At 32.9% G+C, this 17213-nt stretch overlaps 1 protein-coding gene across 1 annotated transcript; it reads left to right on the forward strand.

Moving 5' to 3' along the window:
* Positions 1 to 1046: 1046 nt before the first annotated feature.
* On the forward strand, positions 1047 to 3353 carry LOC136975453 (ubiquitin thioesterase Otu1-like). Its single transcript, XM_067270514.1, has 2 exons — positions 1047 to 1066; positions 2777 to 3353. Exons 1-2 carry the CDS (start codon positions 1047 to 1049, stop codon positions 3351 to 3353), a joined length of 597 nt encoding a protein of 198 aa, XP_067126615.1.
* The last annotated feature ends 13860 nt before the right edge of the window (positions 3354 to 17213 follow it).

A 17213-nucleotide genomic window follows, 5' to 3' on the forward strand; every position in this document is an offset into this window, starting at 1 on the left:
TAATTCATGGCTATGCTACTAAGCATACGAAATATAAGTTCATGCCCACCCTGTCATAATTTCATTTCTTCATTCATGATGATCGAATCGCATTGTGCCTGTAATGGGTATACCCATTACAGGCAGGCATTACACTATACCAACAATACAGACCACAATGTACCGGTTCTTCGTGCCGTTAATTAACACTTTCATATTAATCTTCGATATTTTCTGACAGCAATAAAATATAGACCTAAGCTATGAACTATTTGTTAATAGATTATAGTTTGATTTAGTCAATATTATTGGACTGCAAATTAGTCCTCTTCTATGTGCTGTACTGTACTGTACAAGTGGATTACGTGGATCTTTTACGTAGTTTCTCTTGTCATTCGTAATTTGTATCCAAGCTGAAGATGTGAATCGTCAGTTAAAATAATCGCCATTCCTATTACTAACAGAGTATACGCCCAATCTGTACCACGTATTATTGAAATTATAGGCGATACAAAGTTTTCAACGTCGAGTCTCTCTTCTGGAGCGACTCAGAAGTGCCTATCTACTCCCAGTACTATGTACAGTACATTACAAAGTTATGTAATGGTTGAGCGACTCGTATACAGTCAACTCGCATATCAATCATATTTCAATGTCAATATATATTAATATCAATCGTAATTGTTGTTTGCCACATATCAGGAGAAGCTTCTTTTTTTGGAGAAGCTACATCGTTTATAACAGTGGTTCTTAACCTTTTTAGTGGTCAGCACCCCCTTGAATCTGAAAATAAGCTCTTGCACCCCCTTAAAAAATGTGTGTATATGTTTTATTTAAGAAAAAATATTTATTGCATGAACAAATGCCATGTTTTACAATATATATTACTATATAACATAAAAAGCAATATTTCAATTTTAATGGCTAGGTTGTTGTTGTTTATTCATAATAATTCTATTAAAACGAAGATCTTTTTTTGAAAGAGCCACCCGTAAGTCATCAGATGCATTTAAGCGATTTCTGGCTTTTGTTTTGATGTGCAAAAGTGCTGAAAATCCCATTTCACAATGGTAGGTGGTGGCAAATGGTAAAAGTGTCTCTAGTGCTGCTTTTGCCAGTTGTGGATAAGCTTCTAACTGTTTACACCAGAATTGTTCTAAGTCTAGTTTTTCAAATTCCATTTCCTTACGCGCATTAGCTATTTTTTTTTTTTTTTTTTTTTTTTTTAATTTTTGAAATTTCTCTCGCACTCCTGAGGGTACACGCACCCCAGGTTAAGAACTACTGGTTTATAACATTGAAGTGCGAACAAAAATTGAAAATGTATTGGAAGTGCAAGTCCTCTTCTCATTCTATGTTACTTAGGTCTAAATTTCGTTAGTATATAAATAAAAGTTTGTATAGACTGTATCGAAGTAAGCTGCGAGTGTTTTAAATAAGCTCACAAAATAAAGTACTGTACTGTACTGTACCTGTACATCCATCGTCGCTTCATACTGTTTTCCTATCGACAGTATCTTGTCTTTCGAGTATAGGCCTATCCATTTTACTTCTATTAACTTTGTACCGCTTTTAGTACTAGACCTAGAGCTATGTGCTATGTGACACTAGGCAAAAGACTACATTATCTATGCCTGAAAGAACTATTAATAAAATATTAGATTCAAATTCCAAAGTTTTAATAAAAGACGATAATTTATTTATTGTCGCCAATGATCATCTGACGAAACAATGATTAAGATTATTGTTTAATAATTAGTCAAAATAACTAAAAGAAATTTCTCGCCAGATACAGAAAGGTAATTTTTTAATGGAAATTAAAAGAAATTTAGGACAATTTTTGTAGAAATCGAATTCGAAAGTCTAGAAATTGTTCTTTCTAATCAAATACCTTTAGAATTAGAATAAATATCAAATTATATCATAATTTCTAGTTTAAAACAAAGTAGGAAATATTAAACGCATTAGTTGTTTACAGTCTTAAATTACATGAACCTTACTAAATAGACCAGATATTTATGACCTAGGCGGTTAAAAGAAGTTAGCCTACTTCTCGGGAGGTACTATCATTACTGTATAAGGACTTTCTATTTAGGTATTAGACAAATGAAGAAAATACGGAAAATGCCGCGTAGTCAGGGCACACGAACCCACTAAGCAGTGTTCATTAGCCTTAGACACTAAGGATCTGGTATGAAATAAAGGCACTCTTAGTGCCTTTATTTCATACCAGGTCCTTAGTGTCCACGGGGCGCAGAGTAAAAAAAGTCTAGGTATTAAATTTACATTTTTAGGTAGATAGTTATTTTAAAATATTATCGCTGTTCGACTAATGCAAAAATGATTATTGTGATACCTCAATACTCAATACACATTAAAGTTTTTATATATTGATATAAAATTTCGTATATTTTACATTCGAATAAAATATTCTAAAGAGATTTGGATAAAGCGATTCCTGAATCATTGACGGATTTATATTGTGCGAGGACCGAAACGGATTTTGGAAATGCCATTTATATAAATTTATGTAATGTGAAGCCCATATCACATTATATTCGAAATTTTATAAAATCTAGGATTCTATTTTGTACCGAATTCCGAATATTAGATTAAAATTGTCTAAATCTCTACTGTCTGAAATCACAGATGTAATTATTTGTTTTATATTTCAGACATCCTTCGATGAATAACAATTAACGCGACAACGCTCTAACGCGACAAAACGTAACAAAATTTTACCCGGAATACTTTTAAGATATTCGGTACCACCCGATAATTCCTGTTTATTTACAAGCGTCTATTTTGGAGTATCCAATGGAAAGTTCGACAATTCTGCATCTTATTCTCTGAGAGTAATCACCGCAGATGCGGTGGCTGCAGACCCTCAGACTTATAATGAAACTTATCTCGATCAATCCAGTGAGAATTATTGCAATTGGATTCTTAAAGAGGATTCTTGGGGAGGTGCTATCGAACTCTCCATCTTGAGTAATTATTACGGAATAGAAATCGTTGTGGTGAACATCGTGTCTACCAGTCTTCATAAATTCGGCGAAGATAAAAATTATTCAGAGCGTATTCTGTTAATCTACAACGGTACTCACTATGATCCTCTGATGTTCGAACGTTTTGGAGACGAAGACGACATTCAAACTTTATTTCCAACTTCGAACGAAGAGTTTCTGAAAATGGCTCTAGAAATTGCTCGAGAGTTGAAATCAATTGACTTCAATTCCCGAGACAACCATGAAGAATTGATTCTGAAGTGTTTTATATGCAAGACATTATTCGAAAACAAAACAGAAGCTCAGCGACATTACGAAAATTCTGGACATTATGCTTTTTGCAATATAAAACAATCAGAAGATTAGCTGTTACAATTGGACTTGTATAGTACAGTATTTATATATAGTATTTTATATAAATTTATTTTATTAAAAATAAAATTATCATGTAAAATTACATTATTAACATTCTCTCAATTATAAAATCATATAAAAGCAATTTTTATCTGCAAACATTCAATAAATGTTTTGCACATTATATAATACACAATAGAACTTTTCAAACTGATTGATTGATTAAGGCCTTTCTAACAATTTTTAGGAATGATTCTTCGTTTGAATCTATTATGACGCAATTCGAGATTAAAAATGATATGATAATGATTTGTCTTTATTAATAGAATGATGTATTATTAATGTACTCTCTCTCTTTCCGTCTTGTAGGCACTAAGACAGGCCATTTTTTTTATACGCATTATTGGTTCCGCCAGACCTTGGTTCGCCCATGAAAAATTTGTGGTTTGCTCGCCCAGATTTAATCCCTGATCCTTAAGAGCTTTAGTCTGACTTTTTAATAATTTCGGTCATTCAATCTTTTACGTTTTTATATTAATCTAATAATTGTAAAAAGTGAACAACTGGTATAACAAAATGTATTGACCTTTAAGTCTAGGTTTGTAAACAGATCAATTTGATAAGTTATCATTTCTTTTTAATCTATATTTTTGAAAAATCGCTTGTCTTTTTCCTTGAAAATATTTTAAATTTAATTAATTCATCATTTCTAAATATTATTGTGACATCGTCAAAATGCCAGGTTTCAATTTTTAATATTTTAACTTTTAAAATTCGATCCCAAAGCTTCCTGAGATCGGATACCGGGGCATCCTATAAGTCTTAAACCATTGAAGTTAGGCTGATCTTAGTTTGTTCTTTTACAGGTAAAGCGTAGGGAAGAGGAAAGGCTAAGTGAGAAGGAACTAATTCAAGTTATTTTGATGGTAGAGACCTCAGTCAACGGAAAGTTGCCAAAGAGTTTAACAGGCTGCATCCAAACTGCTGTGGGAAGTCTGAATGCACTCTGTTAAACTCTTCGGCTGCTTCACGTTGACTGCGGATTCCCACCATCAAAATAACTTGAATTAGTTACACCTTTTTGAGCGCTGTGCTTGTAAAAGAATGTACAAAAATCAACATAATTTCTATGACTCTAAACAGGGCAGATTTAGGAGGTGTAGGGTTTTCCGAGTTAACGTCAGGTAGTAAAGTATTTTGTAAGGCATGTTGTTTTTTTTCTGCACCCCTATAAAATTTTCTGGATCCTCAATTGGTTCCAAACTTGTCATAGATTAATAAAATACACGGAATTATAAATATATATACAAATATTTTTTTGTAAAACTGTAGTTATAATTATTTTTTTTTTCATGATTTAATTTACAATTATTATTATGTTGGGTTAAGTGAGATATACTCGGTTAACACCGGTGGCTGTGTACTATGCCGGATCAAAGTCAAGGCATAGTAACTAAAACAGAAATTAAAGAAGTGTATCAGTGTGTGTGTCTGTATTCAGGAATTTTCTCACAATATGTCATGTATTCAATATAGTGGCCTTCTGTAGTGTGATGTATGTGTTTCTATTCAATTGTAACGTGCCCAGGCTTTTGTGCAGTGTGTGTGGTATGACACCTGTAGAGGAGAGAACAACAGGTACAATAAGCACCCTATCCGTCCTCCACAGATGCCTTATTTCCTGGGCGAGTTCTGTGTACTTGCTAATCTTTTCAGTGCATGCGTTTTGTATATTGTGAGTGTTTGGAATGGATATGTCTATAATGTATGTGATTTTATTGTGTTTGTCAATGAGTGTGATGTCTGGTCTGTTGTGGTAAATTGTTTTATCTGTGGTTATGGCTCTGTCGTAGTACATTTTGTGCGTGTTGTTTTCCAATACTGTCTGTGGAATGTATTTGTAGTATGGTTCGTGGATGTCTACTAATTTGTGTTTCTTTGCAAGCTCTTGGTGTATTATATTTGCTACTTGATTATGTCTGTGTAAATAATCTGTCTGTGCCAAGAGCTTGCAACCAGAGGTGATGTGTTGTATAGTTTCTGGCATGATGTGACATTTTGTGCATGTGTCATTTGTGAGTGTTGCATCTTTGAGTATGTGTTTTCTGTAGTTTTTAGTATTTATGACCTGATCCTGTATGGCGATCATGAATCCTTCCGTCTCCCCAAAGGGGCATCCCCGAGCTAGCCAGCTGTTTGACGCAGTTTTGTCAACAAAATCCTGGGCGAGGTCGTAGGGATGTCTGCCATGGAGTGTCTTTCGAGCCCACGATTGCTTAATGGTGTCTATGCTTTTTATATGTTGTGTTGTGTCCATATGACGTGAGTGTAAGTTTAATGGTGTGTTATTCAAGTCTGCTAGAGTTACTGCTTTATGTAATTGTGATGTTTCTTGTTTCTTGTAGAAAAACTCTCGCAGTGACTGTATTTGTTTGCAGTGAAGGTTAACTATGTCAATCAGACCACGTCCGCCATCTTTACGTGGTAGGGTTAATCTTTCTGTGGCGGATTTAGGATGATGTTGTTTATGCTTAGTAAGTGTTGTTCTTGTTTTCCTTTGGAGTTGCTCAAGATCTGTGTGAGTCAAATGTATAACTCCAAAAGAATACTGTATGTGAGTACTGGGATGACATACGTGTTTATTGCTTTAACTGTGTGCTTTGCATTTAACTCCGTTCTGAGAATAGCATTTAGCCTACTTTGGCATTCTTTAATTAATCTTTGCTTTATTTGTGCATGTTCTGTTAGTTTGGCCTGTTGGAATCCTAAATACTTGTAGAACTCGCCCTCTTCCATGGATTCAATAATGTCTCCATTTCCAAGTGCAAAATCTTCTTTCTTCAGGATTCCTTTTTCTATGTGAAGTGTTTTGCATTTATCTAGGCCAAATTCCATTTTTATGTCCTTGGTGTATGAATGTGTGATTTGTAGGAGTTGATGAAGTTGTTTTTGTGTGGATGCATAAAGTTTTATGTCATCCATGTACATGAGATGTGACAGTGTAAACTGTGTTGTTTTTTCATGTCTGATATTGTAACCATATTGCGTGTTGTTTAACATGTTGGATAATGGGTTCAGGGCTAAGCAGAACCAGAGAGGACTCAAGGAATCTCCTTGAAAAATTCCTCGCCTAATAAAAATTTGCTTTGTTTGTATGGAAGTGTTACTAACCCTGAGATGTAGTGTTGTTCTCCAGTGCTGCATAGTGTTTTGAAAGAATGCAATGAGTGATGGATGTATTTTGTACATGTGTAGAATATGTAGTAGCCAACTGTGTGGAATGCTGTCGAATGCTTTTCTGTAGTCTATATATGCCATGTGTATGTTTGTGTTGTTTGTGTGCTTGCCGTAGAATGACTGAATCTATGAGTAACTGTTCTTTGCATCCCCTGTGATTTCTACGGCAACCTTTTTGCTGTTCCGTTAGAATGTCGTGTTCTTCAATATGTTTGTATATTTTGTTTGCAATACAGGATGTCAATAATTTGTACAGTGTTGGAAGACATGTAATTGGTCTGTATTGTGTGGGGTCTGTGGTATTGTTGTTTTTAGGTTTCATGTAGGTGATGCCCTGAGTAAGAAAATTTGGCATGTCCTGTGGATTGATGATGATGTGTGTTAGGTGTTTAGCTAGTTCCTGGTGCAGTGATGTAAACTTTTTGTACCAGAAATTGTGAATGTTGTCTACACCAGGTGTCTTCCAGTTGTGTGCTCTGTTAACAGTGTATTGGAAATCATGTATGTTTATTTCAGCACAGGGCATAGTTGGTATGTTGTGTAAGTTTCTGTTCTCCTCCTCGATCCAGCCTGCATCAGCATTGTGCGTGACAGCACTGGACCAAAGAGAAGACCAATATGTTGTGAGTTCTTCTTCTGTTGGTGTGTCACTGTGCTGTGTATCAGTGTTTGCTTTGTTATTAATTTGTCTGTAAAAAAGTTTTTCATTGTTTGTAAATAATTTATTTTGTTGTTTTCGTAGTGTACATGTTTTGTATCGTTTGAGTCTACGTGCTTTGGCAGCAAGTTTTTGTTTTAGTGTATCAATGTATTCTGTAATGTGTGCATTGTGATATTCGTGTTTTGTGTGTGTTTTTATTTTCTTGAAAATGTTTTTGAGCTGTTTCCTTAATTTGGGTGTTATGTTGTTTTTAGTGTATTGTGTCAGCCTGCCTAATTGCTGTCTAATGTCATTTATTTGTGTTTCTATTCTTCTCTGCCAGGCAGGCTTGTTATAGAATTGTGTTTTCTGTGTATCTGTCTGTGATTGTACTTTCAGACCATGATGTGTCACTACTGTGACTGCCCCAGCATAAACTAATGTATGAATGTCTGAGAGTGTAGAAATTGAATGAATGTAGTGTGGTAGTAAGTGAGTGTTTACATAATTTAGTGTTTTTCCTACTTCCTTTGACGTGTTGATTTTTGGTATTAGTGGTCGTTATGTGGGATCTGTGCCTGTATATTTAGTGAGTGTTTCCTGAAATATAAGTGAGAGCGTATTAATTAAATCTATGTCTATGTTATCAGTGATGAATGAAGAAGTGTTTGTAGTATCAATAGTGGTAGTAGTTGTGTGTGTGCTGTAATCAGTGCTTGTTGCTGGATTATCCTGACAGGTCATGTGATCTTCATTAATGTTAAATGTTTCTGTCTGTTGATGTATTTGATCAGCAACCTGTTGTTTGATAACTTCAAGTGTTGTTTGTGAGATAAGGTTGTTGTGTATAATTGTTCTTTTTTGATCAACAACTCTTTGTTCTGTAACAGTGAGGTGAGGATATTGTTGTGTGAATTTATGGTGTAGTTGTTGTCTGTATGCTGTCATGTTTGTTTCGAGTTTTGTGATGGTGTAATAAGTACGGATGATAAACTCGTTCATTTCCGTTGTCCATTTCATCCGTTGGCGTGGTTTTCCAGCCTTTGTGGTCTGTGGATGCATTGCCACAGAAACACCAAGGCTAGGTTAGTTCCTCACATCTGTTGAGGGCATTGCAGTAGCCATGCTTGGGCCGGTGCTGCTTTCGCCACCGGTAACCAAGGGAGACTGTGGCCTATTTTTCGAACGTGAGCCTCTGCCTAACCCACGAACGCGGACCTTGTTAACCCGGGCGACGTCCGAGCCGGTATCACATTTAGATCTGGTTACTACCATGATACATATCTCCACAGAATGTGGGTGTGTGGTCACTCTTAGCTTCATTTCTCCCCATAGACCTTACTGGCATGGGTGTCCCTACCAGGAGCTTGTGCTCCAGCCTGCATTGCCCTATGAATCAGTAAAATTACTGGGCTTTCCCACCACGACCAGGTGGTGACCACGGGAGAGTTATTATTATTATTATTATTATTTTATATATATTTGCAGCAGTAGAGCACATTAAAGGCCTACTTAATTTTGTATTGTAGACCTAAATATAAGGGTATCGAGATTTTTGTAGTGAAATTAAATCGTTTATTTCGTAGTTTCAAGAATTAAATAATAGATTTCGATCATGTTTTGCTATTTTGGGTGAGTTCTATCATAAATCCAAAAACCATTGATGAGAGATGAGGAACGATTTAATTTAAAAATTGAAGAGGATTAGATTGAAATTCAGACAGTTTACTGAAATTCTTAACTCAGTGAAACTTCTGTATCTCAAATTCCTTTCCCTGTGGCCTTTACCAAATGGTTGTTTTACCTCATGGACCATGAGGTAAAAGCCATTTGTGACAGGAAAATTCTTATTTCCTGGGCATTAGACTAATATTTTAAAATCTAAACATGGAAGAGAATATCCAGAAGAATTATGTGGGTAAATTACAATATTTACAGAGAATGGAAGAAATCACACATGTAACATCTAATTTTCATTAACTTACAATAAAAACATAACATTTTAGTCCTGTGGTCGTGCTGATTGGCAGGTTAAGCATTTCAATTCCAAAAATGCACTTACAATTTTGGAAAGAAACGTAAAGATCGCAGAAATACATTTTTATAACTGAATTTGAACTATTTTGATAATTTACACTACACAAGATTTGGAATCATTTTTCTATTCTAACATCCATTTTCACAATCTCTAGTCGAGAATCTGTCAAGTTTACATTGCCCAGCTAGTAACTCGCCATCCCTAAAATAATGCAGAGGTAATGGGTAATTGAGAAATATTGAAAAACAGGGTTAACTAATTGGCATTCTAATACAGTAATGTCGGTAAGGTATAATTAGGGGAAAGCATTACATATTATATGTGAGAGGAACAGAGGTTTATGCCATCTTTTCTTCATATAACAATAAATTGTAAGAATTGCGTTGCCTGTAAGTCATGTAAGATTGTGTTCATTTACTCCCTTTATATGTCTGTTATAATACAGAAATAATTGGATTCAACAGATTTTGTAATACCAATTCCTCCTTTAGAGAAAGTAATAACTAGTAACAACAATCCATAAACCAACTACTTCAAAATAATTTAAAATTTGCTTCAATTCTTTACAAACTTATTTGGATAGACAAACACAAATAGTCTTGCCTTTAGCATAAAAGTTACAAGCTAGAATTACTATTAATTGATATTTCTTTACCTGAGTAATTGCTCAATAGCGAGATTAAGATCCTCCAAGTGAAAAGAAGAAGAAGGAAAAAAAAAGAGGAGAAAAAGGAGAACGAAAAGAAAGAATGTATAATTATATAAATAGCTAATTATCCTTTAAAATATAAATTAACAATGTTATTTTCTGTAGATTTAAATGTGATTTGACCTAACTACAATTAGTAAGTCTGCATTAATTCTATTAAATTCTGTATAATTAGTTAGAACAATCTTCAATAGATGGCCTCACTGAACACTATTTATTCATTCGAACAATTAGATTTGTCATTGACCTTATGGCCTTTAAAGTTATAACATATAGGAGGTCCTTCACCTTCCAGTAAATAGTAATAAGTTTTAAAATACCCTAAAATGTATCTTCGTAGATTGAGGCAATAAGGCCTAAGGTGTAGTGCAGGGCATTTTATAGAGAATGAGGCCCTGCAAATCATATCTAAATTAGTAAATGAATGCCAGTTAGATAGAAAAATATGCAGTAATCCTTAATATAAATATCAAAATATATCCTGGAAATCCGGATTTGGACTCGTTGCCTTAAGCTATAACATATAACAGATTCTTTTTTTTCTATCAAATAATGATACATGTAAAAATGTGAGGCCCTAAACTATAGATTCATAATGCAAAGCCCTAAACTGCAGCTTGTTTACTTCGGCTCCGAATATATCCATATCACGTCCAAATAGAGATGGTCATCAGTAGGACTCTATACTTAGAAGGGCCCTCAATATATAATCGTTCATGTAAACAGCATGATATTTGTTTTATTGATTTTAATTGTATATTTTTATGACTTTCGAAGAACGGTGACTTACACCCCCGAGTCTTGACACCTCCGAGTCTCACTTTACATCTTTCAGGCTGATAATAATAAGGGCTAAAGGGATAAGATTAAAAATCATCTAAAGTCTATTTTTTTTTTTAGTAGAAAACAACAATATTAATAGTTGTTTAGCGTAACAACCCACATATATCAGCCATGAGGGTGATTACAAAAAGGAATCCGACAGATGGCACAGACTCAATCTTCTCCCAGCCGCTTTACTTCGCTAACTCCATCTGTCGAGAACAATCGTAAGTATAAATTTATTATACATTATAAAATAAATTTGCATAAAATTAAACTGTTTTCGAACGATTCGGCATGTGTTAAACATCGTATTTAAGTGACGAGTGTGATTGTGTGAACGAAATTTTTTTTTGGCCCTTTTGTGACCGTTATGACGGACATGTGGGTTTATTACTATGCCGGTAATAACGTTCACAAATTGGACAAAATATATACACTTCGGAAACGAAACACATTTTATTCTATGCCAGAGATCGATCTAGTTTCTATCACTTATTTTTGGGTTAAATTTCGTAATATAAGCGCATTTTATCATGTTTTAATGAACGTTTTACACGCAAAACGCGGATATAAAGGTGTACAAACACATCCCTAGTAGTCCTAGATAGAAAGAGAGCCATCGAGTAATTTAGTGAGGGCCCTAAAATTTAATGTCTCATATAAATTAAAGTGTTTTTATTTGTTTTATTCGTACATTTTAATGATTTTTTCAGATAACGTAGCTTAACTTATGCATTTTCCTTCTTACACTTGTAGGCCGTAGTAATAATGAATTGACAGAAAAAAAAAAAAAAAAAAAACAGAATTAACAGAGTTTATATTGATACATAGCACAGTTTCAAACTGTGTTTTAAAAGTAATATTTACATAGAAACAGGATATAGATCAATTATCCGGAAAGAATGAACCTAACACACAGGAACATCCTATAAACATATAGAACACAATTCGGGATTTAAACCAGTTTTAAATAAATAAGTGTCACGAAAGACTTAAATTAGTTATTATTATTTTTTTAATATAATAAGACTTAATATTAAACGAATAAACAAATAAATAATGCGCACATATTAAAAAGTAAAGCAAAAAAGATTAAAAATTGGATGTATGCATGGAAGTTTGAACACTTCCCTCTGCAGGAGGTTTCGTGTGTCTGCATGAAAACAGCTGTAGGCAGGAAATCGCATAGATGATTTTAATAAATTGCTAAAACAGAATTTTAAGGATGATCTATTATTTGTAATGTATAAATTTTCAATTATTCAATTAAATATCAGATTGTTCGAAAGTATCGTAACAAAAATTAAATTTTTTTTCCACTACTTATTAATATATAGTCTATATAACAGAATATACTGTATAAACACAAGGCTTGTATGTAAATACATATAGTTCCTATATATACAGGCAGTGGCTCCGATATTATACGTATATGCTGCATCTTCTGTATATAAATATAAAAGCAGCATATATCTTTTTTATACATAAGCAGCATTCATCTTTTTTATTTCAGGGTCTATCACAGGCCATTTTGCCTTTTAGAAATCTCAAAAACACTTGTTACAGATGCGCGTATTAAGGGTAAAATTCCTTTATTTTTCAAAAGTAAATTTAAAACCATATGTTGTTTTGTTTTTTTAATTTATACTAAGGCCTCAAAAAGTGTCTAGGTCCATCTAGACCTTTAATAGATCTGTACATATATAAAGTTCTGTTTAATCCATTTTTTTTCTCAATACACTTGTAGTTTGTTAAATTTGTGAAATATTTAATATTAAAACAGGTTTTTTTTCACGTCTAAAAAATATGATATATTATTCATTACATTATAAAATTGTTTTCTCGTTCGTGTCATTTTGCATAGCAAATTATTTGCTCTATATAAAAATATTATTAAATTACCTTAAATGATGCTTAATATTTCTCTACTCTACATTACGATAACTTCTACGTTTAACAATTACTTTTTAATATAACATTATATATATATAAGTATAAATGTATATTTACATGTACAATGTTTTTATAAAAGTTATATAGAACATTATTTATCGATATAAATTATGTATTAAGCATAAAAATTTACAAACTAATTATACAAAATAATGATTCACGTTCAATTTTCAACTATCATTCTGCGGATTTAATTTTAAAATATTAATATTTCTTATATTTCAACACAGAAATTTCCCTTCTCCTACTTCTTACATCTCAGAAGAAGATCAAAAAGGATGAGGATGCAGGAGAAGGGAAAATTCTGTGCTGAGAACACAAAGAAAATCTGTAATATTTCTTAAAATTTAAGGCATATTTTGAGGTTCAAGGTAAATAAATGGTATTAAGTTTGTTAATTAATGATATTCATAAGTTTGAAATTATATAAGGAAAATTTATTAAATTATAAAGCAAAATCTTTATTGTCGATGATTTTATTGGTAAATTACTACTAATTATGCTCTGAAATAAGATTTTATAAAATTTAAAATGTCTAATTCGAAAGGAAGTATAAAATAATGTTGGTAAACAAGTAAGGATGCACGATATAACTATAGGTATTAGTATTAAATAATGCTTTGAGGAAGCACGATAAGGAATAATTGGTTTCTGATAGATGTAGATAGGAAGTGAATATTTTGTCTACTGGATAAAATGATCATAAATTTTATTCGAGATTTTTTAAAAATAAAATAAAGTTGTGCAAACTTTGATTTTATAAGTCGAATTTTTATATTGATTAAAAATTTATCAAAGAGCCGTCCATTAATTACGTGTAGTTTTTGAGCCACTTTTGACCCTTCCCCTCCCTGTTCTGTACAATGATGTACTGTACTTTTGACTTCCTCCCCTTCTATTCTAAGCTACTGATTATTCTGTTCCTATAAAATTCTTATTTTGTAATCAGCTATAAATTAACGTTAATGCCAATTAATATTAGACCATCATTTAATCAAACTAAATCAATAGCCACATCCTATTTCAGAGAGATCTTATAATGCTTCATTTTGTATTGCAGGTTGCATAAGCATTTATACAGCCTTGTGTGTGTGTTATGCAGGTTGCATAGTCTTGCATGTACTGTACAGCGCTGTACGCTTATGCATATTCATTGGGCCATCTTTATAACGCCTCCAATTTCTTTGGAGGCATTATAAAGATACGAATATAGAGCGAAAACATTAGTAATGAGCATTAAAATAGGCCTTCAAGAGAGTAAGATTCCGGCCATGGCTAGGTATGTCTATACATTAATACGTGCCTGTATATTTAATAGCATTTACATGCTTATATCAAAACGAATCAACAATTTCGTACTGGTTGTTCATAAGTTAGTTTAGTTCATTTATACGAAAATTAAAGTAAAACAGGTTTCAAAATATTTATTAAACCTTTTTATATTTAAACAACCCTCTCTAAATGCTGTAGAAAGTCGCATGTGACCCGAAACTATAAGTTTTCACCTATAGTTTAGGGCCTCGCGATTATATCACTCGATATTCTTTTCAGTACTAGTTAGTAACCTAGACCCTGTATAATATGAAATGTCATACAACACGGGCTTCACGTTATATAAACTTATAAAAGGGACCTCGCAAATCTACATTCGTTAGGAGCTTCGCACAATCTAAAACTGCAACTTAGGTGATGGGAATATATTTTTACATTAAATTTTATTTTAAGATGTAAATAAAAATTTGTCGAAATTTTCTAAATTAGAAAACAATATAAATATGTAAACAAATAAGTAAAAAATTTCTTTGGAAATATCTTGTAAAATCCGTATTTATCCGGATACGGCTGTACAAATTCATAGAGAATAGTTTTAGTCGAGCGGATGGTAAAGGAAATTATTCTGTATACACAGACGATAAAACTTCACTCGGTTTTAAGCGGAAAAATCTAATAAATAATTAAAATTTTTAAATAAATCGCTAATATAAGCTATAAATGCAAGAGTTTTTAAGATATCGAATAAACAACCCAGGTCTTCTTTATAAGACCGAAGCCTTATAAAGGCCTCAGACCGGCACAAACATATGTCGACATTCGGTGTAATAAAAGGAATCCATTACTAACCAGAATGTATAGTGTGGCCCATTAAACCTTACAAGAATTCTTGTAACCCTTTTTCTCTAATCCTTGTCAATAGAAATGAATCATCTAGATTTTTTCTAGAACCTCATACTCTTCGAGTTTAAATACATAAATATATGCTTGTAGATATTTGAAATTTTAGTAACAGGATATTTACGGTGGCCCTAAAGTAAGTTAACAATTAAAATGCTCTTATTCAAATGTTTTATTCGTTACAAATTTTAATGTAAATGTAAGACCTGGGACAAAAGGTCTAGCTGCCCCCGTGTTAAGGCCTCAGTGTGTGAACGAATAGATATTTTATTCTAACACGCCTTAATCAGACACCAAAATTAAACCCATTCATTACTACTTTAAGTATTTATTTTTAAAATTTATAGTATTTATCATTCATTTATACCAAAATTTAAACAATAATTATAATAGAAACTGAATTAATAGTTAATTCAGTGGCAGAGAGAGAGGGAGAAAGAAAGATAAGAGTTTAAAGCATCTACTTCTAGTAAAAATGTTTGGCATATCTTTATAGATTATATATGTAGATGCACAGTTCCGGCCCTCATGTGTCTACAACAGCTGATTCAACAGACAATATGCGGGAATAAGGCTCCACCGTCATAATATCTATATAGCAGAAAAATCCAGTAAAGCCACTACACGTTTTGCTATTCCCATTCTATCCAATAGAAAACATTATTCGCATTTTACGTCAAAAGGCCACACTGCTGTGTCAATAAAACACTACTTATAAGCCTGATAGGTTACCTGCAACCCGTATCGTTACTTTCATATTTTTGGAAAATCATTTAGGTGAGTAGATAAGTTAATTCTTTCTTTTATATATATTATATATATGTATAAAGCTTTCTTCATTACAATTTTTATCATAAATGTAACTTTTATTCCGGATACATCGTTAAGTTTAGCTTCCTGTTTCAGTTCGACAGCGCCGAAATCCGCTTCACAGAACGAAAAATCCTATGGAAATACATGTGCAATAGATTTTTTTTTTTTTTTTTATAGATAATTCTATATTTGAGGCCTTATAAACTCATCAAATTAAGCTAGGACAGAAATTTATAATGTATATTGTAAGCTTCTAGTGTAAATTATTATAATTTACTTTGAAATTTTATGGCAGATGATAATTTAATCCCGAATGTTTTATTATTATTTTAGGTTAAAGATGATGGTGTAGGTGAACATGACAATCTGGATGCTAAGTAGTAGTGCCGCAGGTAATATTTTCATACTTACTTGCACACGACTGCTTAATATTTAGTTTGTCGCAACAGCTAAGCTGGAAGAAGCCGTTAGAAGATTTAGAATTTATCAACTTGATCCAGTTGTGTGTTTCTTATCTCTCTATTTCGGACTGAGAATATAAAAGTAACTGATATCAACAACGGCAAGTCGTAGAACGGAAGAATTTCAGTATTAAGCATGCTGTATGGAGTCTATATTTAGACTTATAGCTCTGTTATAACATATACCTAATAGGCCGTTCTCTTCCACTTAATAATAGATAGATCCTAAGCCTGGTTAGGGCTGGATTTAAAGTTAAGTCTCTAAGCGAAAATATATAAGAAGACCTTCCTCCTTATCAATTAATAATGCATTTAAAAACATGAGGTCCTACGCGTGTAACATATGTAAATTCGGACTACTAGTGGCATGAGGCCCTAAGTTGCAGTCTTGTAGACAGAGCCGGATGTGACTAGTGGCTCTAAACTGTAACGTATATAACTGCTAAGCAAGCTATTATTTATGTATATATCCGAGCACGAGGCCCTAATTTGTAACTAAAACCAGAGCTGGTTGTGAATCCAAGGTTCACGTATAAGGGGCCCTTCCTTCTTCACAAAATCAACTATGTGAGCTGTAGCTGGTTTAGCTTATGTAAATATTCGGTCCCGAAAGCCTAATAAATTAAATATTTAGAAACAATTCATGTTTTTTTCTCATAAATTTGAACTGGATTTACTTATAATTCGCCGGAAATAATGGGATATTTTACATCCTTTCTCATTACAGGCGTGTAGAGAGATAGGTGGTGGAGTGTTAGGCCATCTGCAACATATGTAGGCCTACATCTGGAGGGGCGTAACACTTCTCATAAGCATGGATAACAAAAGATCTGATATGATAAAATCCCAACAGTTATTATTTTCTAGTAAAAACAATTTCAATTTTGAATATTTAAATATTCGTCAGAGTAAAAATAAATTGTAGAGTCGTAAAATTTATATATTTACAAATAAAAGCTAAATTAATAAATAATTTTGTTTAAAACCCAAAACAATTATATTTGTAGTATTCCCCGCTATACAC

This window comes from Centruroides vittatus, unplaced genomic scaffold (genome assembly GCF_030686945.1).
Source record: "Centruroides vittatus isolate TY-2023 unplaced genomic scaffold, ASM3068694v2 contig_371, whole genome shotgun sequence".
In the NCBI taxonomy this organism is placed as follows: Eukaryota; Metazoa; Arthropoda; class Arachnida; order Scorpiones; family Buthidae; genus Centruroides; species Centruroides vittatus.